This window comes from Cololabis saira, chromosome 6 (assembly GCF_033807715.1).
Source record: "Cololabis saira isolate AMF1-May2022 chromosome 6, fColSai1.1, whole genome shotgun sequence".
Classification (NCBI taxonomy): Eukaryota; Metazoa; Chordata; class Actinopteri; order Beloniformes; family Belonidae; genus Cololabis; species Cololabis saira.
Genome location: NC_084592.1, coordinates 27016210 through 27042356, shown reverse-complemented (window position 1 = coordinate 27042356; position 26147 = coordinate 27016210). Strand labels below are relative to the sequence as shown.

The 26147-nt window shown below is 39.1% G+C and overlaps 2 protein-coding genes across 2 annotated transcripts; both read right to left on the bottom strand.

Moving 5' to 3' along the window:
* Window positions 1-1307: 1307 nt before the first annotated feature.
* On the bottom strand, window positions 1308-18219 carry LOC133446096 (sterol 26-hydroxylase, mitochondrial). The gene is made up of 9 exons (XM_061723871.1): window positions 17980-18219; window positions 13978-14159; window positions 10181-10380; window positions 9897-10094; window positions 7046-7209; window positions 6694-6860; window positions 6513-6594; window positions 4511-4711; window positions 1308-3877 (listed from the first exon to the last, which is right to left on the bottom strand). The coding sequence occupies exons 1-9, from the start codon at window positions 18217-18219 to the stop codon at window positions 3740-3742; spliced, it is 1572 nt and encodes a 523-aa protein (XP_061579855.1). The 3' UTR covers window positions 1308-3739.
* A 2468-nt stretch (window positions 18220-20687) lies between these two features.
* On the bottom strand, window positions 20688-26140 carry LOC133446095 (mitochondrial chaperone BCS1). Its single transcript, XM_061723870.1, has 7 exons — window positions 25587-26140; window positions 23531-23670; window positions 23253-23447; window positions 22304-22367; window positions 22035-22207; window positions 21664-21781; window positions 20688-20992 (listed from the first exon to the last, which is right to left on the bottom strand). The coding sequence occupies exons 1-7, from the start codon at window positions 25904-25906 to the stop codon at window positions 20740-20742; spliced, it is 1263 nt and encodes a 420-aa protein (XP_061579854.1). The 5' UTR covers window positions 25907-26140; the 3' UTR covers window positions 20688-20739.
* Window positions 26141-26147: the final 7 nt, after the last annotated feature.

Sequence of the window (26147 nt, the reverse complement as noted above, 5' to 3'; positions counted from 1 at the left end):
ATTGAATTGAAGATCATTGCTTGTTGTTTGTGTGTAAATTAAAAGATTGCCTGGGATTACATGAATACTGCTTGTTAAGGAAAAAATGTGCAATGTCTTGTTTTTTGAACGAATGCAGATTCAGTTCAAAACTAGATGTATTCATGTAAAGCAACAAACTTCATTTTTAATTGTTAATATCACATATTCAAATATGTTATATTTATATGCGCTTAGATTTATGTTTTTCAGTGTATGAGGTTCATTCATAAAGTTGGTGATTTGCAAGTGGGGTTGGGTAGTATTGAACAGATATTGACATGTCAGACAAATTGAACATGTTAAAGTTTTGTGCTTCCCCACATAAACGCAATCATAACATGCCACGGAGGGCCAGAAATATAAAAAGTAAACAACACTGTTTTACCTGCAGTTGCTAAACAAGACAGAGTCTTCTGGGCTTGGAGTTAAAAGCGTTGATTATGTCATCATAATCCGAACTGTCAATAATTTCTCTTTCAAATGACATAAGTGTCATGTTATTGAGGGGACCAGTCAGCATGGATGATCTCAGGCGGACCTGGATCCTGTTTGTAGCGGAGAGAAGTCTCTCAACGCTGCAGGAGGTCAATAGTACAGCAGATTAGTGAAACGATACTTCACTTTGGTAAAGAAGCATGAAATTTGGCACAGATACTCTCCAAGGTCTACTCTTTAGGAAAAAGGCGCTTGCCTCAAAATTCCAAGATGGCGGCCCCAAAATCTAGGATGTCCGCGAGAATTTCAGACATCTTATGCAAAGCCGACCTATCTCCATTTTCAAAAACTCCAAAGTATTCAGACAGTTGACTAAAAAGAAGATAAATTGCCAGTAGGTGCATTATGTTATTGCTTAAAAACAGATTTAGCTTATAAAAGCCTGAAATCCTGATTTGGCATGAGTTGGCATGTGGCAGCTCGTTTGACATTTTTGAAAAGAAAGAAACCACTGGTGAGCTTAACGGCATCAAAAGGCATGGAAATCCACAGAAATTAATTTAAGTGGGCGTTTGCATAACCTTCCTTGGAGAAGACAAACCCCTTCACAACATCAACAGAAGTCCAGAAAACTCTGAAGGAGGTGGGTGTATCATTGTCAACGTCTCCGGTAAAAGGATGCCATTCAGTAAAAAGAATGTCAAATTAGACCTTGCTAGGACACGTCACAGCCTCCCATGTCCTGTAACCACATTATTTGGATGGATGAACCCAAGATGAACTTAAAAAGTATGATAAAAATATGATGAAGGGGGGGGGGCTCATTAGCAACAGCAGCTCACTATTCCATTGCATATTCCCCAATCTTACAAATGTTTACAGATTTATGTTTTCACTGGTGTTTATTGATGTGGCTGCTGACAGAAGTACAAAGATGAGTTCGGAGATGTTGGGCTATATATTCTCTGCTCACAATCAGTCAAATGTGACAAAACTGAATGGCTGGAACTTAGCAGTGCAGATGGATAAGATCTTAAAAATACTGACAGCATTTCTAGGGTCCTTGTATACTGGAGATTAGGGGGAAGGAAAAAAAAGCTTGACAACTTTGTGACATTTACTAACACAGAGGTTAACAACACAAACTAGCCTGCACGTAACTGAGGAAACAGTAACGGATGCATCATTAAATCAGGTAACAGGGTCATTATTAATGTAAAATAATGCAACCATCATGACTATATCACAGACGAAACCTGAAAATGTGCCTCTGATTGTTCAGCAGAGATGAAAGACTGTAACATTTGTTTCTACAGAGTAATTGTCTGCAGAATAATCTAAAACGTATTATGTGATCAAGTGTTTATAGGAGCAAGTGTGATGTCATGTGCTGGGCTGTGACACTATACACATAAAATCAACGTATAGAAAGAGTTCCAAGGGTCTAGCTAAATTCGCCAGCCATAATTAACTTCTTATATTTAAGAACAACAGATTAAAATATATAGTTTAAATTTGTCAAACTCATGTAGGAATTAAGGTTATGATTCAGATCACACCGAATACGGTTCACAAACGAGAAGGAATTTTTTTACTGAATTTAAATTGTTTCAAAATTGTTTAAAGCATCAGCTGCGGAAGAAAACCACTGTAATAACAACACTACAGCCCATTTACCCCAGGTCTGGAAGTTATTGTTAGTCTCACTACGCTCCATTAAATTGTAACAATCCCAGTTTGAAGCCAAGTTTCAGTAAGGCCCAGCAAATCCAGATCATAGGGGGCAACAAAAATAGTTGGGCAGAGACTGCATATTAAAAAGGGCAAAAATAGCTGAAGAAGTAGACTTGTACTTCTCCAGACTGAGGAGTTTGTAACAGTTCCAATGAAGGCGTTTTGCACAAGGAAAGTTTTGCGGTCCTTTACTGCCATTTTGCCTCTCCTGGGAGAACATTAAAGCAGTGATTAAACACTACGGTAAGTCTAATACGAATTATATTATTTGATTTCAGCATCTGGCATATCATCCATATTTGATAGTTCCTACTTTCTGCCATAACATTTGAATAACCATTCAACATAAAGACATAAAGAGTTGTGGGTGGTGTCATCAGACTCGGTTTTGAGTCCTTGAACATACTTGGTGCAAATTAGCTCCGCCCCTTCTCCTGATTGGTCAATATTTAATAGTCCCTATTTTCTGCCATGACTTTTGAATGGTTTGACATAGAGAGTCGTGGGTGGTGTCATCGGACTCGGTTTTGAGTACTTGATCTTCATTGGCATGAAGAAGCCCTGCCCCTTCTTCTGATTGGTCAATATTTGATAGTCCCTATTTTCTGCTATAACTTTTGAATGGTTTGACATAGAGAGTCGTGGGTGGTGTCATCCGCTAAATGTCCAGGCCTGAATACATCTACATGCAAGTCATACAAGCGCTTCCACTGCAGCACGCCTGAACGTGCACAAGGGTGCGAGGGCCCGTTCATCGCTGCTTGCAGCTTTAATTCATTTTATTTTATTTTATTCTATTGTCATTATAATTTCCGGGTTTGACTTCAAAATAAAAGATCCATTATGGAAACCACTTAAATGTTTCAAAATAAAAGACACAATCAATAAAATATAATATGGTGCCTACAATGACCTTTGACAATTTCAGAAACAGTAAGATAGATATATTTAAAGCATTCAAGAAGGGCTTTTGCTGCATAAGACCACTGAATATAAACAAACCGTGTTCATTTGGTAACATATAGAGCATTTTTTTAAGCATAAGCATGAATTTTATAGTTACATTTGCATGTATTTCAGAAGTGCTTCTACTGTGACATTTACTTGGATCAATACAAAACAACAGCATATTCGCATATACACTTGACATTTTCAGTCAACCTGATCTGTAAAAGTAAATTAAGCTGTGGTTAACTTGTTTGTTCTTTCTCTGTCGATGAGTACGAAAAAAAGGGTTAAAAAAAAGCACTGCTCTAACAATGCATAAAAATATTTATTACAATAAAAAGAAGGCATAAAACAGAATCTAGGATCTTTCTGAACCAATTGTGAAAAAAATCAACAAACAAAAGGCAATGACATGCTTTTATAGAGGATGAGGCTGAAACCCTGCCTATAGCAGCAGTTAATCATAAAACACCCCGGCAGGTCTACCAGCTATAGCTAAAGCTATATCTTTACTTTATGAACAAATGTCAGGATAACCCAAATTCCCTAATTCCTTAAAGGAAAGAATTCCCTCTTAATTGTTCATTTGTATAGCACAAGTTCAGACACTACAAGCACTTCCACATTCTCTGTCCACAAAGTGCAGGTTGACTTCCTTGTCTGGAATAAGAACAGTGCGGTTGATGCTTTTCACCTCTCCGACTGCAGGATCTGGTTTGATTTCAAATCGTCTGATAAGCTTAGGGAAAAGACAGAAATTCTGAGTTAATGATGTCCTTTTATTTTAATTCAACAGACATATGTTTTAGTTTTTTTTTGTTTTCTAGCACTAATACTAAGACAGCCTTTTCAGACGTGCCCTGCCTTCCATTATGGTTTCAGCTGAATGTACAGGTGTCATGTCCAAAAGACTTCCACTGATGCCTTTCTTTGTCAATTCCAACTTCACTCATTTATGTATCAAAGTCAAAACAGTACAAGTCTGAACTGCTGCAGTCATATTAACAGGCAGATGTGAACAGCATTTATATGCATTTATATGGTTTACATTATTACAAGGTAATCAATACTCCAACCAAACTTCACGACTCCATGGTTTTAACTTATCATTAACTACAGTCCCAAGTCTTTTCTTGAAAATTATGTTCTAAGTGGTGACAGAACATGTCTATAAACTGTGACCCTGTAAAGGCTGATGTATTACACCTCTCTTGATTGTCCAGTTTTGTGTGAAGGCTGAATATTGACTGTGGCACTTTTAAATACATTAGCAGCAATTGTAACGAAATGTTAACCCTGAATTATTCTGTTACATCAAATTGTTTGAACTTATTACATTTCCAGGCTGTTTTTTTTTTTCTTTTTAATTTACCTGAAACAGAAGCAAGTACATCTCAAGCTCAGCAATCCGTCGACCGACACAACCTCTCACTCCGTAGCCAAAGGGGATGGAGCCAAACGGGTTTGGCCTCTCGCGGCCATCACGGAGCCATCTCTCAGGTCTGAATGAAAACGAATCTGGGAAAGTGTCCTCATCATGACTGATGGCATAGTGTGAAAATGTGAAAGCACTCTGGAAAAACAAATCATAAGAAAAAATATCGGAAATATGAGTTTAATATAAATCTCAATATTTTTGTTGTAGAGTTATTATAGTTAGTTTTGTGTTTTTCCCGCCTGACAATTAAAACAATCTACTATTCTCTCTTAACAAACCAAAAATTCAATACACAAGGCAAGTTGTGTACAAACTACATTCTACTGGACATTTGAAAATTTCAAGATACAAGTTATTAGCATAGTGGCATAGTTTTCAGCGTATATTGACAGGAAAATGATGATTGGAGCTGTTTTGATTGACTTTAGCGCAGCATTTGATATTGTTGACCATGAGCTATTATTAGCAAAACTAGCTGCATATGGGTTTTGTCCAACAGCAATCAAATGGATGAATAGCTACTTGTCCAATAGGACGCAGTCTGTATTTTTCAATGGGAGTTTTTCCTCCCCAAAGTATGTGCAGTGCGGCGTCCCCCAGGGGAGTTGCCTTGGGCCGTTACTCTTCGCAACTTTCACTAATGACATGCCCTATGCTTTGGACAAGTGCAGTGCTACACTTTTTGCAGATGATACAACTATATACTATGCATCAAATAATATGACAGAGTTAAGGAACACACTTCAATCAGAACTACAACTAATACTGCAATGGATATGTGAGAATAAATTGGTGTTGAATGTGGCAAAGACTAAAAGCATCATGTTTGGGGCCAAACATGCTGCTAATAATAACAACAAGTTGGTCTTATCATTCAAAGGTTCAGGTATTGACCAGGTTCAAGAGGCTAAATTGCTCGGTGTCACACTTGATGAGCGGCTGTCTTGGGAAAAACATATTGAGAATGTGGTCAAGAGAATGGGTAAAGGTGTAGCATGTATCAGAAGATGTTCTGGTTTTCTTACTCCTGCCACTAGAGTACTGGTGATCCAAGCATTGGTGTTATCTCACCTTGATTACTGCTCACCAATTTGGTCGGGTGCAGCCAAAAAAGACCTCTCTAAGCTTCAAATTGCTCAGAATAAAGCTGCAAGGCTCGCATTGTGCTGTCCATCAGGGGTGAGACAGAGTACTGAAAGTTTGCATGCCAGTCTCTCATGGCTCAGAGTCCAGGAGAGGTTGGCTTGTAACTTAATGGTTTTTTTCAGAAACATCTTCCACAGTAAACAACCAAACCATCTGTACTCACGATTACATTATGTAAGAGATCACCACAGTTATAGTACCAGGCAGGCTACTAGAGGTTCTCTAGTGAAACCCAAACCCAGAACAGATGCAGTCCGGAGGTCTATCATATATCGGGCTCTTTCTGTGTGGAACAAGTTGCCAATTTCAATTATTGAAGCACCGACTAAGACAAGTTTTAAAAAACTTTTTAAAAAACACATTAATTTATATCCAAATGTTATCTAAATCTTAGGGAATTAGATGGGATATATTTAATTTATTGTGATGGTTAGTTTTAGTGCACTTTAGTTCGTTTTAATTTGAAGCCTATACTGTTTGTTTTTATGTTTTGTTTTACGTCTTGCATTGTTTTTGTATGTTTGCTTTACTTGTTTTTATTGTTTTTATGTTTTGTCAGACATGATATTTATTGTGTCTCATGTGATGTTTTGTTGATGTCTTATTGTGTTTACGTTTTGTTGATTTATTGTGTCTTATGTGATGTTTTGTTGTGTGTGGACCCCAGGAAGAGTAGCTGCCACTCTGGTGGCAGCTAATGGGGATCCAGTTAAATAAACAAATAAACAAATAGTGTACATAAAATAAGTACAAAGTTTTAATTAACATTTAAAAAGAAAATCAGACTCACTTTCTTTGGAAATTGGTATCCACCAACGGAGACGGACTTTTCTGTTATGAACCTTGCATTCAAAGGAACCACAGGGTACATCCTAACACAAGTCATGGGTTATGTAGACAGACAATATTTGAGTTTTTAATCATATGGCTAAAAAAGTTTTAAGCTGTAAAAAAAAATAAAAAGATCTTACCTGAGTGTTTCCTTGATAACAGCCCGTAAATATGGCAGAGACGTGACCTCTGCTGCAGTGGGGATCTGCTCAGGGGCTACTAGTGTGGACAGTTCTTCGTAGAGCTTGTCCTGGACTTGAGGGTGTTTGGACAGCTCGTGTAAAGCCCATGTGAGGGTGTTGGAGGTCTTTGCAATAAAGACACATGAAAATGTCAACACAGAAGTGTGAGGCGCATATTTACCTCATTTCACATGCTGGACTTTTTAATGTTATGGGTGATGAATGTATGACATATATTCTTAATCACATTCTTTTTTCTTTTTTCTTTTTTTTTATATCATGGCAGGAATGGGTGGGTCAGTGGATTTACCGTGTCCACTCCAGCTAAGAGAAGCTCAGCGATGCTGCCATACACATCTTTAGAGCTCATCTGAGTATTTGAGAGGAGATATGTTAGATATCCCCCTCCAATATCCTGGTTGCTTTCAACACGGCTTTGAATGACCTCCATCTTCTTGTCAATCACCATTTTAGCTGTAAAACAAATGGAAATGAAAGAGTTTCATTTAAGTAGTTGTTTAACATAAGTGCACCCCATGTCTGACAAAGTTTACGCTCACAAATTATCAGCATTTTAAATATTATAGACTGTATGAATTAATAATTGTATGATTATGTATTTTCTATATTATTTTTTTGCATAGCTTTTTGCAAAAAAAAGCAAACCAAGTAAAGTAAGGTAAAGTATTTGGTGTGAAGTAAAGAGATGCCAATGGTGGGTGATTTTTGTGATGCACTGGTGGATAATATATTATATGTGCACACAAACAGCATTTTATTTGGCAGACCAAACAATCTATTTGGGAAGTTAAGAATTGGTTCCTGTTGCAAATGCAGCTCCATTCTGACTAATGAAGCCTCTTCATCAATAAAAAGGTGCCTTCATTCACTGAAGTTTCCGAAATGTGCATTATAAGACTGATTGCCTCATGAAATGAAACCCGTTTCAGCTTTAGGAAGAGGAGGAAACAGAGACAAACTGGTTTAAGGAACAAAATCTGTTATCTTTCCAGAGTAAGTTACCGTGTCAGCAGATTGAATTTAGGCTGCCTAAGTTTCTGAAACAAGCTTGAGTTAGTCATCTCTTACTTGGGTTTAAGTTACCTTGCTCTCTGAAAAACTGGGTAACGCAACAGGACAATAATCTAAAGCACACGAGCAACTCATCAGGCATTGACGATTAAATGCTTTAGTGAGACCTTAAGAGACCCGTGTATAAGCAAATGCCCAAATACCTCAATGAACTCTAGTGATGACATAAAAAAGAATGGGTCAGAATTTCTCGATGGGAGAAACTGGAAGTCATAAAGGAAATTTGTTTTTCTTGATAAACATGGATCAACAAGCGCTGGAAACATTTAGGTACTTATTTTACCCACATGATTTTTATTTTTATTTTTGGCTTCCATTCTTCTTTTTTTTATATAATGGCGAGTGGAAAAAGAAATTGCGTTTCCTGTCTAAGGTTGTATTTGCCTCTTATTAAGATTTACTGTAACCAAATTAATTTTGGAATTTTTTTACATGCAAAAAAAAACAACCTTAAAAGAGGCATTTACCTTTGCACATGGCAGAATCACATAAAAATCTCCTATTTATGGCTTACAGGTTGACAGTTTCCACCCTACGCTGCAAAATACTCAAAAAGTCCTTTAGACACACAATAAAATACTAATTATATATTTCTTCAGGTCTTATTTTGCCTTTTTCATGTAATGGTTTAGTCTGGATTAAAATAAAGTTGACTGCATCCTCGGTTAATAACACACTTAGGGCCTGATTTACTGAAGGTTTGCGTGCGTAAAAACGTGTGCAAACTTGACATCACCCGCAAACCAATGTGCAAGCTGATCTACTGACAGCGTGCAAAGAGGACTGCGCCTCTCAAATGAGCAAAATAGCACACGCTGTTCATTTAGTACTTTTGCCCTGATGAATAATCAATATGGGGCGTACCCGCCAGAAAGCGCTAAATACTGGGAGGGGAAAATGCAAATAGGTTCATTTACCACACGCAATGAGATTTACCAAGCCCGAAAGTAATTGCGGGGATTATGATCGCGTCTGTATTTAATACGCTCGAAAGGAAGGTGCTAATCTGCCCAGCATTACGCACCGATGGCTGCTGTTATTGTGGTGTTTTGCCGTATTCAGCACCCCTGCCGTGAAAAGCACCCCCTCATACACACTCACACAAACACATACTTATGAGTTTATATTATATATATATTTACAAATATTATGGAAGACAACACAGTAAGCAGGCTATTAATTAATGACATCAATAACCATTTACCCGATTTTTGTTATCTGTGACTGTGATTGTGGGAAAGTATGACTATTGTGGAATCCATGAGCGCATTTAAACATGAATCATTAACACAAAACGGGACGCTAAACAGAACGTGACACGGAATGAGAATATAATTTTTGTCATTGTGTGTACGTTGTCATTTGTAGTAAATTAAACATGAGCATTTAGTCCTTTTTGACATTTACTCGTGAATAAGAGATCTGTCTGTGGGTAATATATGTCGACGAGGGGGTGCTTTTCACGGCAGGGGTGCTGAATACGGCACAACAGGGGCAAGGAGGCGACATCGCCAAAATCAAAGAATACGCAGAGAGAGAGTCTTTGCCGAAGTTTTATTAAAGGCCACTTTTTCTTTAGTTCTTCGCCTCATATCTTGCCACCTTCTTTTAACCTCATCTGCCGTTCTTTTTGTCTTACCAACTGCATTTATTCTATCGCAGATTTTCTCCCATATTGCGTTTCTTTTGGTAATGTTTAAATTTCTTTGCTTCAGTTCATGAATGTGTTTATTTGCCTCTTCCACTAATATCTCTAACTCCAACTCGTCAAATTTCATTTTGCGCGACTATCCTGCTTTCCATCCAAACTCTCCATGGCGCAAACCGTAAGACACGCAACACCTCATTTAAATACTGCGGTTTGCACCTGTTATCAATTGCGCAAGCATTCTTAGTTGATCACCCGCAAAACACACAACAGCACACGCAAACTTTTTCAGTGCACACACAATTTAGTACTCTTTATTTAGGATCTTAGTAAATCAGGCCCTTAAAGTTTAAAAAAGAAAAGAAAAGAAGAAAAAAAAAGATTCAGAAAGAAACATCACAATTGGATCACACAAGCTCACCAAAGCTGAAGATGCCCTCCCAGCCAGCGATGTAGCGGTCCCAGTAGGGCAGTAGGTTGCGTGCCCACTTGGGAATGATCACCACAGCCATACTGTTGGAGAACATCTGCGCGATAGCATTGATGAATTCCTGCGTACCGGCAGGGATTTCCTCTTCCAGACTCCCAAGCCTTGTCTCAAACAATATGGAGGCGATACCTGAGTTATAAATCCCCAGGTTCAGATGAAGAAAAAATATAAATGATCAAGAAGTTTGTGCTACTGAAAAATGATTTGCTTCATACCCTCCAGTGAAAAGAGATAAAACTCATTGGCAATGTTGGTCACAAGATCTCCCGTTGCACTGCGCTGGCGTATACACTGAATCTTTTTGGTGAAGTCTGTAACCACCTCATTGATAACGGCAGCATAATGGGCAGAGTCCTTTGGATGCAGCATACGCTTGTTCAGCACCACCCTCAGGTTGTACCACTTCTCCCCCTCTCTAAGAGCAGAAATACACAAAGTTACAAAGTTATATGTGAGGAAATGTTTGCCATTACTACTGACAATTGAAACAAAGACTTCAGATGGTGTTGTCCAGTGAAGCATTAAAGACACACATCATATCCTTTTCTCATAAGTTGACACTTTTTTCTAAGGTTTTAATTAAATGGTTGTTTCACTCTTTGGTCAACGCCGAACAAACAGTCAAAAGCAAGGCAAGGCAAGATATTCACTCTCAGTTTGTAGATATTTCAAGCAGTCAACAAAAAATGACACTCTCCCTACTCACCCCCTCTCCACGCAGCCGCCGCGGTGAACAGGTGAATGTATGCCCATTCATTCATTACTTCAATCACGCCGCTTGTACATCAACAAAGTCGGGGGGCTGCGTGACGTCATCGTGTCATAATAAACCGGTTATATCTTCAAAACTAAAGCAGCACAAACGATTTGTTTCTCTGCACAAACCAGCACTAACGCAGCACAAACAAACTAGACCATTTTGGTTCATTTTTGACAAAGTTGGGGGGCTGGTTGAACTTAGAATGACCTTTGAAATATAACGTGAAATCTTAAAAACTAAAGCAGCACAAATGAAATGTCTTCCTGCACAAACCAGCACTAACGCACTACAAACGATAGAGAATATTTTCACTGAGTTTTGTGTGGGGTGGGGGGCCAGCTTCACTTCATAAAATGAGAATTTGTTAGTAGGACATATCTAATGAACAATTTTGATGTGAACCACTTTGACCAAATATTTGTTGGAATGGTCCATACTAAATCCCAGTTAATACCTCTTTTTTGTTTTTTTATCCAGTTCTCGTTGAAAATTGATTTGTTCTTATACTTTATATTTTGATTACATATTATATATTTGTGTAATCCCTGTTTGTGAACATTTGTTAATTGTATGGGTAGTTTATTAACCACGACTGCCATGTCCACGTCTGACCTGCTAAAGTTTAGCAGCTAAACTGTCACCAGTGTGGTGAGATTGTGGTTGGCTCCAACATCAACTGAAAAATCTAAGGTTTCTTTTACAGCCAAGATCTTCTATTTTTTTGTGTTTTTGTGTTCATAATTTGGTAAATAAATCTGTCTTTTATTCTTAATAAATGTGTATTTATTTGATATTACGGTAAATAAATCTTATATTTTTGGGTTAATATTTACGGAGCCCCTAAAGGGACACGGATTTTTTTTTTTTTTATAATGAGTTTTAAGCGTGCGCGTGAAACCTTTACGCGTGCGCGTAAAACCTTTAAGTGAGCACGTAAAGTTGTTTACGTGAGCACGTAAAACGTTTATGCACTCACTAAAAAGTTTCACGCGCTCTCGCAAAACTTATAAGTGAGCGCCTAAAAGTTGTTCTACGTGAGCGCGTAAAAACAAGTACATGGGAGTTTTGCTGGAACAGGAGCCATCCAGTTGCGCCCTGCTCTGTTTATGAATGGAAAAGACATTACAGGATTTAGCTGAGCTATATTTTAACCTGAGACTCCATTATAAGGACATTACCACTTTGCTTGCAAGTAAACAACTTTACATGCTCACTTAAAGGTTTTACGCGCGCGCGTAAATGTTTCACGCGCACGCTTAAAACTCATTGTAAACAAAAAAAAATCTGTGTCCCTTTAGGGGCTCCGTAAATATTAAAAAAGAAACACGATAGAAATAAATGAATCAATTAAATCCGACCTTTGATACAATTTTGATGAAAATGTCAGCGTGACACTAATCTGCCTCAGATACAGTAGATCCATTTTTTTTTTAATATATATTTGTATCCCCAATATTTTTCCCCATTTTTTATCACCCAGTGCTCCTACCTAAGTGACAGTCCTGGGCATTGCCATCCTCTACCAACCCCGGGAGGGCCCTGCACTGAGCTCAGGTCTCCTCCTTAACCTGAGGAGTGAGCAGGCCGCATCTTTTCACCAGACAGGGTGGGGCTTCTCCGGCTGGACGTAGCGCGTGGAAGGATCATGTTATTCCGGCCGGATCCTCCCCACCCCATCTGGTGCTCCGGTTGGCCAGAGGGGGCAGTGTATAGCCCAGGACTGCTGCATGTTTTTGTGAGGGTAGCTCACATTGCTACCCAAGTAGTAATAAAGTAGTAAAAGTCCATGACTCTGCTTGAGCTGCTTACTTTCATCCATGAGAAAGAGCTCGCAGAAATCTACCCAAATCTGTGGACTGCACTCAGAATTGGTCCGACCCTTCCAGTGACAGTAGCGGAAGCAGAACGTTTTTCCAAGCTGAAGCTTATTAAAACATACTTGAGGCCCACTATGTCACAGGAGTCGCCTTCATCAGCATCAGTCATACAGTTGCACAACAGATTTCGTATGATTATGTAATTGATGATTTTGCTGCAAAGAAGGCTAGAAAAAGTAAAGTTCTAGATTCCACTTTACCCCTTTACACCTGTGGTGAAAGAGCCAGGTTAAAAAATCTGCTACAGTCTGAGCACTTAATTCAGATTAAGCCTAATTGTATATTTTTTTTATGTATTCATTAGTTATACATTTGAATGTGTGAAGGATTAGTGTAATTTACACAAGGGCTGTGCATTGACGTGATGTGTTTTTTTTTCTTTTTCGCTGCGTGGGGGGGGGCGGACAGTTCACCCAGGGTGCAAAGGTAGCCAGGACCGCCTCTGCCCGGTGGGAATCGAACCCAAGACCTTCTTGCTGTGAGACGGCTGCACTACCAGCTGCGCCACCGTGCCCTTGATACAGTAGATCCTTAACCAGGAAATAAGTCACTCTTTCTTTTCAGGAGTGACTTATAACATACATCAGTTGTCCTATTGCAGGTTTCCTTGAAAGTTTGATTAACTCATGGTATGTTTTAAACACTAACCTACATATACTGGCTCTTATTAAGGTGGCTTCAGCTGAATAATGCAGTTAAAAATGAGGTTAACTATTCATTTTAGATACTCATTTAATCCAATCTAAGTAAACGGAGCATCAGCATTCCACCTGAGAATGGTGTCTTTCTCAGCAGAAGGTCAGCAGCAGTCATCTAAGTCACATGACAGATGTTTTTCTGCAATGCCCTTTTGTTTAAAACTCTACGTTGTAATGCCAGGTTGCAGGGAAATTAAAATGAACCCTTTCAGTGTACAACGCTGTGAGAAAGTGAGCAACCCCTCCCCTTCTCACCGTCACCGGACTTTTTTTAAATGTGTGTGGCAGGGTGGAGGATTGGGCGTGGTCTGCGGGGGAGCAGCACACAGGTGTACCTGGTTCTGCTGATTGGGCCCACCTGTGCCCAATCAACCTCCCCACCCTGCCTGGCTTCATAACCAGTGGCTGCTATCCAGAAAGGGGGCTGCTGAGTGGAGGTAGCTTGTTGAGAGGCTATACTCAATGTGCCATTTTTTTTTTTAGAATACTGATTTTGCCTTCGCCTGTATGTCTTTGTGCTTTTTTGCACACAATAAAAAGCCTTATTTTTTGGCATTCCACGCTCTGCGGGGTCTCTCCTTTACACCTCATCACCCAGGTCCAGTTTGCCTGATCCCCTTGTACGTGGGGAGGCCGCTCTGGTGCCTCACAAACGTGCAATACTCAATATGTCTTACTCTGTGAAAGGTCCATAGCCAAGTCCTTTCATATCGCGGTACTCCGTCCATAGGGACATGTCTCCTCTGGAAGGAAACTTCTCATCCCTTCTCAGGAGTTCCTCCAGTAACTGAGGAGTGTTCAAGGCCACCGACTGAAGTCCGCTCTTGTATATGGGTCCGTATAGCTTCTTTTCATAGATCTGATGGCAGACACAGTGAATTTGTGACAAATGAGTGCACAGAGAAACGTGCGTGCAAGCAGTATCACAATGCATGAGGTTGGAAAGAGAGAAACTTGAACTGCTGCACCTGTAACTAATACGATCAGAGTGTTCTCATTAAATCAAATTGACTGCACTGTGTCATTTTGAACACCTGCTTGACATTCAATAAGCAGAGAAGAAGCAGAGAGTCTGACTAAATGCTCCAAACCTCTGAAAAAAACCCGTTCTGCAAGAAGAGAAAAGTCTAAAAATCAGCTGAAGCATGACTGTTGTTATCTTGGGTTACTATAAAAAAGGAGGGCCAGGGGCGGATGTACAGTACACGGGCAATGGGGGACAAGTTAAATGTTCAAACCAAACGGGAACCAACTGTTCAGTAGCCTACATCTGTTAATAGCTAGCCGGGAACGGCTGAATTGTTAATTTATCGCAGGGCTCTTAAAAATCACACGTTTTCAAATGCTGAGAACTTCACCGCACAGAAATGTCCAACATCCCATTTTACGAGTCAAAGGCCGACTACGCTGAGCGCTCATACAGCGCAGAGCAGCAGTCTGGAGTTATCGACCTATCAGCCAATCAGAAAATAGAATTTCCCCTTTTTCTCTTTCGTGTATGTTTGCAGGCCTGAGCTTTGGGAGCTGCATGCTGACCTGCAGTCACCCCCTCTGATCATCCCACTGCTTGCTTCCACCTGTCTGTGTGGATGTCTGCTATATGCTTGCTGATATCCTGGCCACTGAGGGAGGAACAGAGCAGCAACAAAGTGATGAAGAAGACGGGATGAAGACAATAGGGTATTGGGTTCAAAAAAGGGACAGAAACTGAAGAGCTAAGCGATGAAGATTAGAAGGAAAAAGGTGGTAGGGAGTCAGAGGAACTACCCTCAATTTCAACTGAACCAATTGATATGTTTTTCTTATCCATTCAAAATTCCAGTGTAGCAACATAAATAACTGTACTCAATAAATAACATGCTTTAAAAAAAATGTTTTAAGGTTAGATGTGTGAAGCATTACAATTCATCTTATTTTATCTAATTGCAATTAACCACATCCTGTGGTAGATAAATGCATTTGGTAAATTCTTTTGTCACTCAGTTTTTTTTAAGGATTTTTTTCAGACATCAAAATGCAAAGGGGATGTAAGGAAAAGTATCACGACCGCTGAAGAAAAATCTGTGGAAAAAAAAGTCAGACTTTTTTTCTCAGAATTGTATTTTTTTTCTTCAGTGGCCCTAATACTCTTCCCTAGGGGTGCACCAGTGCAAACTCCAAACCCCAAGGAGCTGCAAAAAGAAGTTTATATAGACTAGTCAGGGGGCAAACCCTAAGATTGATAACTATGCTCACGCTTCTGGGTAAAGTTTGACAACCTTATTTCTTTGTTAGAAGGAACCCCTAGGAAGAATAATAGGGGTTTTGTCATCTTGGATTTTTTTGCTGGTGACCACTGGAGGCGCTGTAACATTCAAATACTCAATTCATGCATATGGTCACAATAATGGTAAAAATGTACAGTTTATATGCAAAATCTTCAATGTTCAAGATTTTATATTTAGGGAAATGGATAACACATTAATTGAAACATTTTTTTTAACTGTATTGCTATATTTTGTCCAATATTGGTTAAAAAATATGACTTTTTTATAGGCGTTTTGAACACACACATAATAAGCATCTTTTTTTTTGCATTCTAACTAGTAATGGGATGTTATGCTAATTGAAGCAGCTAGGTAGCTAGGCAAGCTAGCAAGGCAAGCTAGCTAGAGCTCTGCACCATGCTTTTTAGGGCTTCACTTTCTGGCTTGACTGAACGGAATGATGCCAATGATTAATTCTCCAGCGCATGACTATCATACACTTTGGACAGTATTAAAAAACTGCCATAACATGACCAACAACCTAGGTCAAAAGTACACAGTCATAACATTTGATGAGCAGCTTTATTGTAAAGCAAAGATGCTTCAGTGGCACCATCAAAAGGAGTGTGAGAACATGGTGATCCTCTTGGGTGGCTTTCATGTGCAAATGAACTTTGCAAAGGTCATTGGCCATCATGTTGCCGATTCAGGGCTGAGAGACATCCTTGAGGAAAGCGGTGTGTTTGGGAAGAACACAGCAGATAATATCATGATGGGAAAGGGATGGAACCGCATAGCCCGTGCACACAAACTTGTCTTTGAACCACTTTGGAAGATCTTGTGGCCAAGCTTTCTCCAATGGGTGGAAGACAATGAATACACAATCACCAAGGGGTGCTTGGAGCTGGCAGGTGCACTATCAGAGCACATAAGAAATTGAGATGTTGAAACAGCTGGAGCATGTTATGAGGAGCTTTTGCTGGAAGTCGGTAAGGTTCAGAATCTCATTGCAGAGTTTGACAAGGCCAATGAAGACAAGCCAACCTTCACCTTCTGGAGACAATACATGGAGCTTGTGTCTATTCTCCTGGCATTCACACGGGCACTCAGGTGTGGAGATTGGAAGCTATACATGTCAGCATTCAAGAGCATGATGCCCTGGTTCGCTGCTTATGATCACACTCATTACACAAGATGGGGTACTGTATTCATTGCAGACATGGAACATCTGGACCACACAGCACCAGAGGCTTATCAGGGATTTCTAGATGGTGATTTTGTTGCCAAAGAAACCAAGCATAGCTTCAATGGGGTGCCTTTTGACCTTCGCCTTGAACACATCAACAAAACAGGAAAAGTTGCTGGAAGACTGGTGGGCATCACAAGAAATGAGAGTGCGAGAAATCGCTGGTCCATCACCTACAATGAACGTGCTTCCCTGGCAGAGGATACAAGATCACTCTTTGGACTGACACATGAGGATGAGGATGGTGAAGATACCCATAAAGACTGTCTTCCATCAAGAGTCAAACGGGATCATGATGATGTCAATAAACTTGTTGACCAGTTCGAGAGATATCATGTCTTTCATTAACTAGCGAGTTGACATGCTCTCCCCTCTCTCAAACAAGGAGACCAGCTACTGGACCCACATATATTAAGATGTTTTCTGTTAAGTGTGAATAAACACATTTTCTATGAAATTCTGTGTCAAAAATGTCTATAAAAAAGTGATATTTTGTATCCAATATTGGCTAAAATATTACAATATGATTCATAAAGGCTTTTTTAGTATTGTTTTATCTATTTCCTTAGATATACAATGTTTTAATCTTGACTATTATGCATACAAATTGTACAGGTTGACCAAAACTGACCATATGCCTGAATTGAGAATGTGTATATTCTAGGGCCTCTAGTGGTAACCAGCTAAAAAATTCAAGATGACAACACCCCTAAAATTCCTTCTATAGATTTGTTCTAACAAAAAAAATAGGTTGTCGAACTTTACCCAGACATGTGAGCAAAAGTCTTTACGGAGGCTCTTTTCTAAAGTTGCCCCTTGACTAGACATTGGAATTTCCTCATACTGCGCTGATGTTGTCCCACATCACCCTGTAGACCTCCTGCCACCCGTTTGCCCCCCCATGTAAAATAGATCCGCTACTGAGGAGGGCACAGGTACTTGACCAACATTTTTGTTATTGCACATGGTCATTGGGGGAGGAAATGGAGACATAACAGACATCCAAGTAGCCTACCTAAATAAAAGATCAGTTGATCGACTTAGCAACCAGGAGCTCACAGAGTTTTATGCTTTTAGAAGGTTTTGACAATTTTGGATGAAAGCTGAAACAAACATGCGTCACTACGTCACAGACCCATTGAATGTGTAGGATCTGAGACCCCAATAGATTAGAATTATCAGCCTACCTGTAGTTCATGCAGACGGTTGTAGAAACCCTGAAATGTGACTCTGTAGAGCAGCTCCGAGAAGCTGACCTGTGGAAGGTCTTCCACTGTCCGAAGCTTGTCCTGTAAGGCAGAGAGGGGCTCTGGGCTGGAGGAAGTACTTCCCACACCCCTGATACAAACCTGGGTCTTAGAAAGATAGCATGGCGACAGCCAGCTGGCATTCCTAGGCATTACTCTCCAGGACAGCCACACAGCCATTGCGAGGGTAGAATAGAAAATAGATGAGGTTCATATTACTTCCAAGAGATTTTGCTGAGTGGGGAGGGGCCACTTGTTACGGATTATTTAACTCTTCCAGCCCAGCGTTTAAGGATCAGGCCACATAAACACAAAAAGTGAGGCATTGTTGCTTAATGGTTGTTATAAACTAAGTTTTATTTGACTTGTTTCATTTATTCAGTTAATCTTCATGAATGCCTGCAATTTATTCCCAAAATCCCACAGCTCCCATATAAATATATCCTGTACATGTCTTTCAGCAGGAAAAAGCTACAAAACAACAGAAATCAGGTGAACACCCTGGCTTGACCCTGTGCAATATGTCCCCATAATAGGCTGATAAATCTCCAACAATGGAGCTTGTTGTTGCTTGTGGAATCTGAAACCTTCCAATTGCAATCATGTGAAAGCATGCTTTCTTTGCATTTCTCTTGATTATATAATCTTTGGGACTGGGCATGAAAACCCAGATGTTATAACAATATTCACCTTCCTGGTCACTAAATTGGTTAAAAATGTTATCAAAATGTGTCTGCTTAATTGAAAGGGCAAATAGAATATTAGATTTACAAGATAAAATCCACTTCAAAGTAAAACAACCCAAGAAACCATTTCTTTAAAGGTAGGGTAAGGGATTTCTGGATGACATCATGTCTGTTTCTCTTTAAAACAAAACAGTAACAAAACACAGAGAGCTACCTTGTTCCTCCATTTCTCTCAGAGAATCATTTGAATGATCCTCCACTGCCTTCGTCATCTGGCTATTTTCTCAACAGCGGTAGCAGAAATCACAATAATTTGTCAATTGCTAAAGATGTTGTGTCCATTTTCTTCAAGGTTGAGATTTTCTTTTTCGTTGTTTTGAAGAAAAGTCTCGCAGGACGAGATATGGCGAGTTACAAGAATTATGCTTTTTTCGAAAAAACATAGATCCTGTGTCCCGTCAAAGAAATTAATGGAAATATGTCCATTACTTTTGATGCTCTCTGCCGCTACGCACACAAACATGCCACCTGCACAAATTTCTACCTCGTTACCGCCACAGAAATCATGTGCAGTGAAAGATTAAAGAACTGAAGTCAGTTGCTCAGCACGATCAGCAAATGTTGACAATATAACGCGTTTTTCCTGTTTCTTTAAATTTCAATGGCTTAAGTCATGCTATGAATACCAATATAACAAATTTGAAAGAAGGGGCAGTAAAAGACTTTATGTTTTGGACTGAAGATTTGGTGACGGAAAGGCGTGAGCACTGTTGTGTTAACATTTGACTCCAAAAATCAGAGGGAACGCAAATTACACACCGGAAAATCGTTACAAGTCTCTACAGGTCTTTATATTATCATTTGTTGTTTGACAACAAAAACTTTCATGAAGTACAAGTATGAAAAGTACAACTTGCTACATTTTTTCAATCTTGCCCACAAATCCATGACAACCATGGCTTGCCTTGAAGGAACAGTGCACAACGCTACATACATGAAAACTTCTGGTAATAATTCATAACTGTTTGTTCTTCTCACTCAGAGCATTTTTCATCTGCATTTGGCCTCATCCTGACACCGCCGACCGGTTCAAGTTTAGCAGAATAAAGTATTTTCCAGATGTCCTGGAAGCTTTCCAAGAAGTACAGTTTTTCAGGTCGTTCAAAATTCATGTTTACTTGCCTGCTTTTGGAAAAACAGCTGCCTTTTAGAGAATTTGAGGAGAGAAAACTATGATAGTCATTTATTCAGTTAGTTGTGTTTTCCTTATTAAAACAAAGCATTAGGGTTTAATGACATAATAATTACACCACTTTTGTGTCATCCATGGTCCTGAGCCATGAGGAACAAATATTTGAAAATCAGTGAGTTTAAGCTTTCAGTCTTACAACAATAAGCTGGAAATTAGTTTTCTAACAAATGGGACCAAACCAGTTTAAGATTAAAGATGAATATAAATGAGTAAATGGGGAAGTAGAGGCAAGATTAAATAATTTCTTCCTTCCTCCTATTTTGTTTCCAACATAAAATGTTTGTTGTTTCTCTACTTAGCTCATTGAATAAATTAGCCATCATTCTTTTCTTTTAATCTTACTTTGGATTCATTTATTTAAACATTAGTAGTAATCTTACCTATAAAGACTTTTAAAATGGGGCCAAACGGCTTTAAAATCAGCAGAAACTTTAGTAAGCATGATGGCCTGGTAGATTTATTTATGCAGCAGCACTTTACAAAAGTTCTGCCTTTTTGTGCCCAATGCCCTCAGTAGACTGCTTTACTCATTATTGAAATAAAAGTATACATTTTTATTCACAAACCAGCACGTTATTAGATCACATCCAGAACTTCCACCCCCATTTAGTACATCTAGTGCTCGATCTCTCCAAGCACAGAAAAGAGCATCTGTTGCACAAAAAAGAAACTTAAAATGTAAAAAAAAAAAGACCCAGCAAGCTTGTGTTTTTCATATTTCTCTTTATTTAATAATCAGTCTCTGAACCTCCTCCGGTCCCGTCATCCTTTTAGTTGGGCTACATTGTCTATGGACCCTGCAGGATCCTTTTTGTGCAGCAACAAGTGTCCCTGCACCTGAGCGGCACTGATCTCACAGTCGACGGCTAAGGCGAGGTCCGCAAACCGCTCTGCTTCCGAGGTGGGCTCGTCCGGGTAGAACCGCCGGAACATCTGGCTGAGCTGCCAGTGGGTGCAGTGTCCGATATACTGCTTCAGATCAACACGGCCGGGTCGAATGAGCGCTGCGTCTAACCTGTGTGTGGAGATTAAAGGTAAAAGTGGATGTCAACATCACAAAAAATGTTCCATGATGGGTGTCAAACTCACCAGTGATATCAAAACTATTATTGAAACTATTATTTAAACCGACGTCAATGTCAGCTGACACAACACTGCTATTCATTCATTGTATATGTGGAAAATGCAATGGCATGGTGTAAATATTCATTTTGGTGATGGTTTTTTTGAACTAAACATTTTCCAGGGTTGGACCCCCTGATTTTTTTGTTAACTTATAACTACCTAGACAACATACTTTTGGCAACATACAGACTTTTTTTGTCTAGATTACATCATTCAGTTAACTACTATCAGGGTTCCTCAACAAATTGCCTGAATGTATAATTTTTTTAAATATATTACCTGCTTTTTGGTGGTTGAAATTAAAAAAAGCTTAAAAATATTGACATCTATCACACTTACACACTTTTCTCCCCAATTTTTTTGTTATGCCATTTCAAGAGTGAAACCACCTAAGTCTGAAAATATATTGTCTAGTAATCTCAACCATTAAAATTTCCATAGTATAATGATATCACAGACTGAAATCAGGGCAGAATTATCCTTGTGTTATTTTGATGAAAACATGTCACAAAAATGTCATTAATACCCAAGAAAATTCACGCCTTTTTCTTCCAACAATACCTGTCGATATAGTTGGTGGTCATAAAAACTATTCTGGCCTCAGATGAAGCCACTCCATCAAGTGCATTGAGCAGACCACTGAAGGTCAGTCTTCCCATCCCCTGGTAGGCCAGAGGGTCTGAGAGGGCAGAAAACAAACATCGATGACTGGAAGTCCAATCTCACCGCAGAGACAAACACAAAGACAGAGCTTCTCAGCATGACGATAATTTCACATTATCTGAATTTTAACCTCTTCTGAACCCCAAATTGGAGCCGTTGTATAAATGAAAAGATGTGATGTTTTAAAACAGACAAAACTAAACACTACTATTATATTCAAGCTGGTATTTGGATCAAACTAAAAACTGCTAACCCTTTCTGCTACTTACTCTCAGTAGGAAGCAACTCTCGGCTCACGAAGGCAGCATCCACATCCTCCAACAGAATGATGCTTTGCTGCGGCGCCACAGTCAGGAGGTGATTCAGACGGTCATCCGAAAGGGTCCGGTCGCTCAGACTCATCAGACAGATGCTGTAGCCGAGCTGACCTGCCAATGCCGTGCTGAAAGCAAACAAGCCCCAAATAGGTGAAGTTGCACGCGAGTTGCTGATGAGTTTCAGTAACACAAAACAGGAACAACAACACAAACTCACTCACATAAAGCTGCTCTTTCCACATCCCGGGGGACCGTACAGTAGATATCCTCTTCTGTAAGGAATGCCTGCATACAAAAACAATCATTTTCAACCATATGGCCATCACCGTTGAACTGGATATTTAACTAAGACACAATATCATCAAGAGTTATCCCTTGTTTACCATATTTTGACTCGTTATCTAGAAATCATGAATCAGTCCAAGCATTTTCCAAATAAATCTAATTTTCTCTACAATGTGAACATCAGCTTATGGACTTAAACCTTTACTCGCCCTTTTAGTTTTTCTTATGTTAAACTAGGGGTGCAACGATTGATAGTAAAAAAAAATAGTCGTCAGTGAATTTAATTGTCAAGAATTTTTCTTTTTTCTTTTTTTAAAATCAGAATGAAGCATCTCCTTCCTTCTTATCTCTGCTGAGAATCGCACATGCGCAATAGCCGCTATAGTCACCGCACGTGTTTCAACAGTGAGCAATAAATTACAGCGCAATAGATAAGACGTTTAATGTATGCCCCGAAATCTTTCTATAATTTATATATTTATTTCATTTTTTACTTGTTTGCCCCATTCTCAGTTCTTTTGTGTTTTGTTTACAATAACCCCTGGCATTGTATGTTTGCATTCCATGATTGTATGTTTGTTATATATTGGAAATTACATGCTTTAAATACAGTATATTAGGAAAAAAAACAAAAAAAACATACATCACAATAGAGAACAGCACCAGATAAACAATATAGCAGCGGGCAACGTAACACCACAGCGACTGGCAGCAAACATCATTAAAAGATACATTTTTTAATGAAGTATCCATCTTTCTCGTTTTTTATTGTTAATTAGCACATAACTTCAGCATTTTGATCTTGACAACTAAAAGGCAGACAATATTAAAACACTAACATCCATGTGCACTGACCAAATAAGGTAGAGCCAATGGATATTTTACCTCTATCTGTGTACCACTTGGGGTTTCCGATGAACTCTTTCACGTCATCTACGATCCTTTCAGCTACACCGGCCTCCAGTACCACAGAGGTAAGGGGCCTGCGTCGCCGTGGAAACCCAAAGGGCCTCCACTCTGCGCCCATGGCTGTGTACATGACTGTCCTTCCTTCTTCCTGCTTCAGAGCCAGTTCCCTTGCTGCAAAGCATGATTGACACCTTCACTGAATGGCCGATTGTAGCCAACAAGAGAAAGACCTGAGAAACTTTACTTGTATGTACCTTCTTGTAAAATATTAAAGAAGATTTCTTTGTTTCTGCCTAAAGCAGTAAAAGTGACAGATTCCCATGGAGTTCCAGTGTGGAGATCCACCATCTGCTTCTCTCTGGTCCTCTCCACCCTGATCCATGTCCTCCCATACCTGGATAATGTCACAGAAGGAACAATCGATGAGAATAATAACACCTCTAAACTGACAAAGTGAAGAAGCTATGTAACTTACAAATAAAAAAAAAGAATTCAATTATTTGCTAATCTTCTTTTTAAAACCTAAATAATATTTTATTCATAATATACCACAGAAATATTAATTATTTAACGGGAGACATTTTACCATTCCAAGAAAAATATTACCGTAGCTTATTTTGAAAATAATAGCTGCAACATCTCTCCAAAAAGTAAGTTGTGTTAAAAGGATACACCTGGAGGAACATCCTATACTCAGTGGCAACAAACCATGATGACATGATTAGATATTAAAAGTCTCTCAGAAATAAAAACAAGCAGAGGTTATCCTTAAAACTGTATACAAATTGTTTAACAATATCCTCAGTTCCTCAGTGTAAAGTTGGGAAAAACAGTTAGCCATGGCTTCCACAAATGCTGGTTCAATGGACCAGAAGATGATGTCCCACAGAGGACATCACAGAATCCAAAAATCTAATTCTGTTTAGAAACTGTACATACTACATCCTCTGCATGAGAGACTATCTGGCTCGTTATCAGTGCAAATGCAATGCAAAATCCTGCATCTCCAGCGGCATGGGAGTGCAATACTATATACAGGTATTAGAGCATAATGTTCCTATTTTGACATCTTTTTCAACGAAGGTCTTGCATTGTTCAGAAACACGTTACCAAATCACAAACTACATCCATTACAGCAGCGTGAGTTTCATGGTAGAAGAGTTAGCTGCAGAACTGGTCTGCCTGCAGCCCTGTCCTGTCACCAACTGAAAACATTTGAAACATCATGAAACAAAAAAAATGCAATTTAGATGCAGAATTATTGCACAGCTCCAGAAACTGGTCTCAGTTTTCAGGATTTATGGACTGCTGTTAAGAGGTGCAGAAACTACACCTAAAAAACCATTGTAAACATTGCCCTGCCCCAACTCTTTTCAGATGGTCCCTTCCTTAATTTAAAGATATGATATGTTTGCTAACAAATATGGGTTTAAGATCTGCAAAGCATTCCATTATGACTCCCAGTGCTCAACAGTGTGTGTGGTATGACCTACAACTCGGTGCAGTATTTTTACCTTTTTATATTCAACATTGCTTTTATCCTATCCTAGTAATTGTTCTATAAAGGAATTTAGAACTGAACTGAATTTTGTCAAAATTTTGTATTATATCATTGCACCTAAATGTTTCTATATGATCATTTCTATCTTTCATTTTTATTTGCTAGTATTGTTTTTACTTCTCTATTTCTCATTGTTCTTAACATGTCTACAGGACTGTCTCAGAAAATTAGAATATTGTGATTTTCTGTAATGCAATTACAAAAACAAAAATGTCATACATTCTGGATTCATTACAAATCAACTGAAATATTGCAAGCCTTTTATTATTTTAATATTGCTGATCGTGGCTTACAGCTTAAGAAAACTCAAATATCCTATCTCAAAAAATTTGAATATTCTGGGAATCTTAATCTTAAACTGTAAGCCATAATCAGCAATATTCAAATTATAATACTATATAAAAGGCTTGCAATATTTCAGTTGATTTGTAATGAATCCATAATGTATGCCATTTTTTTTTTTTTTTTTTTTTATAAATTGCATTACAGAAAATAAAGAACTTTATCACAATATTCTAATTTTCTGAGACGGTCCTGTATGTTCCTACTGTGAGGCACTTTGAGCTGCAATTCTTGTATGAAAGGTGCTATAGAAAAAAAATGTATTATTATTATTAATTATTATTATTATTATTATTATGTTGCTCCTATTTTAGTGTCCCAACTTTTTGGGAATTAGGATTTCCATCGTTTTAGCACCTAAACAGATTCTTTTGAAATGTGAAGTTTGTTTAAACGCCTCCTCTGACCAGATGATGTGGTTCCCAGGACTGGGGTGGAAGTCAAACTGCGTGTGAACTCGTCCGCTCTCGTGCGCCAGGTAGGAGGTCTCCACGCTGAGGTGCTGCGTGTGCCGGGCGTGCTTGGTGATCCAGCTCAGCAGCCAGTGGTAGCTCTTGTCCCTGCTGGGCACCTCCAGGGTGATCATGTAGTGCCTCCGGAAGAAGATCATCCCCACCTGGGCGCTTTTCCTGGCCACTGCCAGGGCCGTCCCGACCCCGACCAAGCCGAAACCAGCCCCGAAGTAGGGGTTGTCCTTCAGGCTGTCCAGGAAATCTGACAGCGGCATGATGAGGAGGAACACTCCTGCAATCCAGCAGAGTTACAAATCTGATGTTATCTGTCAAAGAAACAGACGTTCTTTTTTTAAAAACAAGATAAATCCCATTGGAGATTTGTATCCGTTTTCATTTCATACAACTACTACATAACATTCCCAAGAGGGGAAAAAACGAGTATAATATCCACACGGGGTCCGCAGCCAGCTGCAGCATGCCGATGTTTGATGCGACCTCCACTACATTTCCTGT

What these genes read in the sequence shown, in the direction of transcription:
- LOC133446095 (XM_061723870.1), bottom strand. Translation starts at nt 25,906, where the DNA reads ATGCCGCTGTCAGATTTCCTGGACAGCCTGAAGGACAACCCCTACTTC. An exon ending in TGTGGAAAGAGCAGCTTTAT is followed by an intron (nt 22,208 to 22,303) that starts GTGAGTGAGTTT and finishes GTTTGCTTTCAG; the next exon opens with CACGGCATTGGCAGGTCAGC. An exon ending in ACCACCAACTATATCGACAG is followed by an intron (nt 20,993 to 21,663) that starts GTATTGTTGGAA and finishes CTCCACACACAG; the next exon opens with GTTAGACGCAGCGCTCATTC.
- LOC133446096 (XM_061723871.1), bottom strand. Translation starts at nt 18,219, where the DNA reads ATGGCTGTGTGGCTGTCCTGGAGAGTAATGCCTAGGAATGCCAGCTGG. An exon ending in ACCGTCTGCATGAACTACAG is followed by an intron (nt 14,160 to 17,979) that starts GTAGGCTGATAA and finishes GTCTGCCATCAG; the next exon opens with ATCTATGAAAAGAAGCTATA. An exon ending in GATACCAATTTCCAAAGAAA is followed by an intron (nt 4,712 to 6,512) that starts GTGAGTCTGATT and finishes TTGTTTTTCCAG; the next exon opens with AGTGCTTTCACATTTTCACA.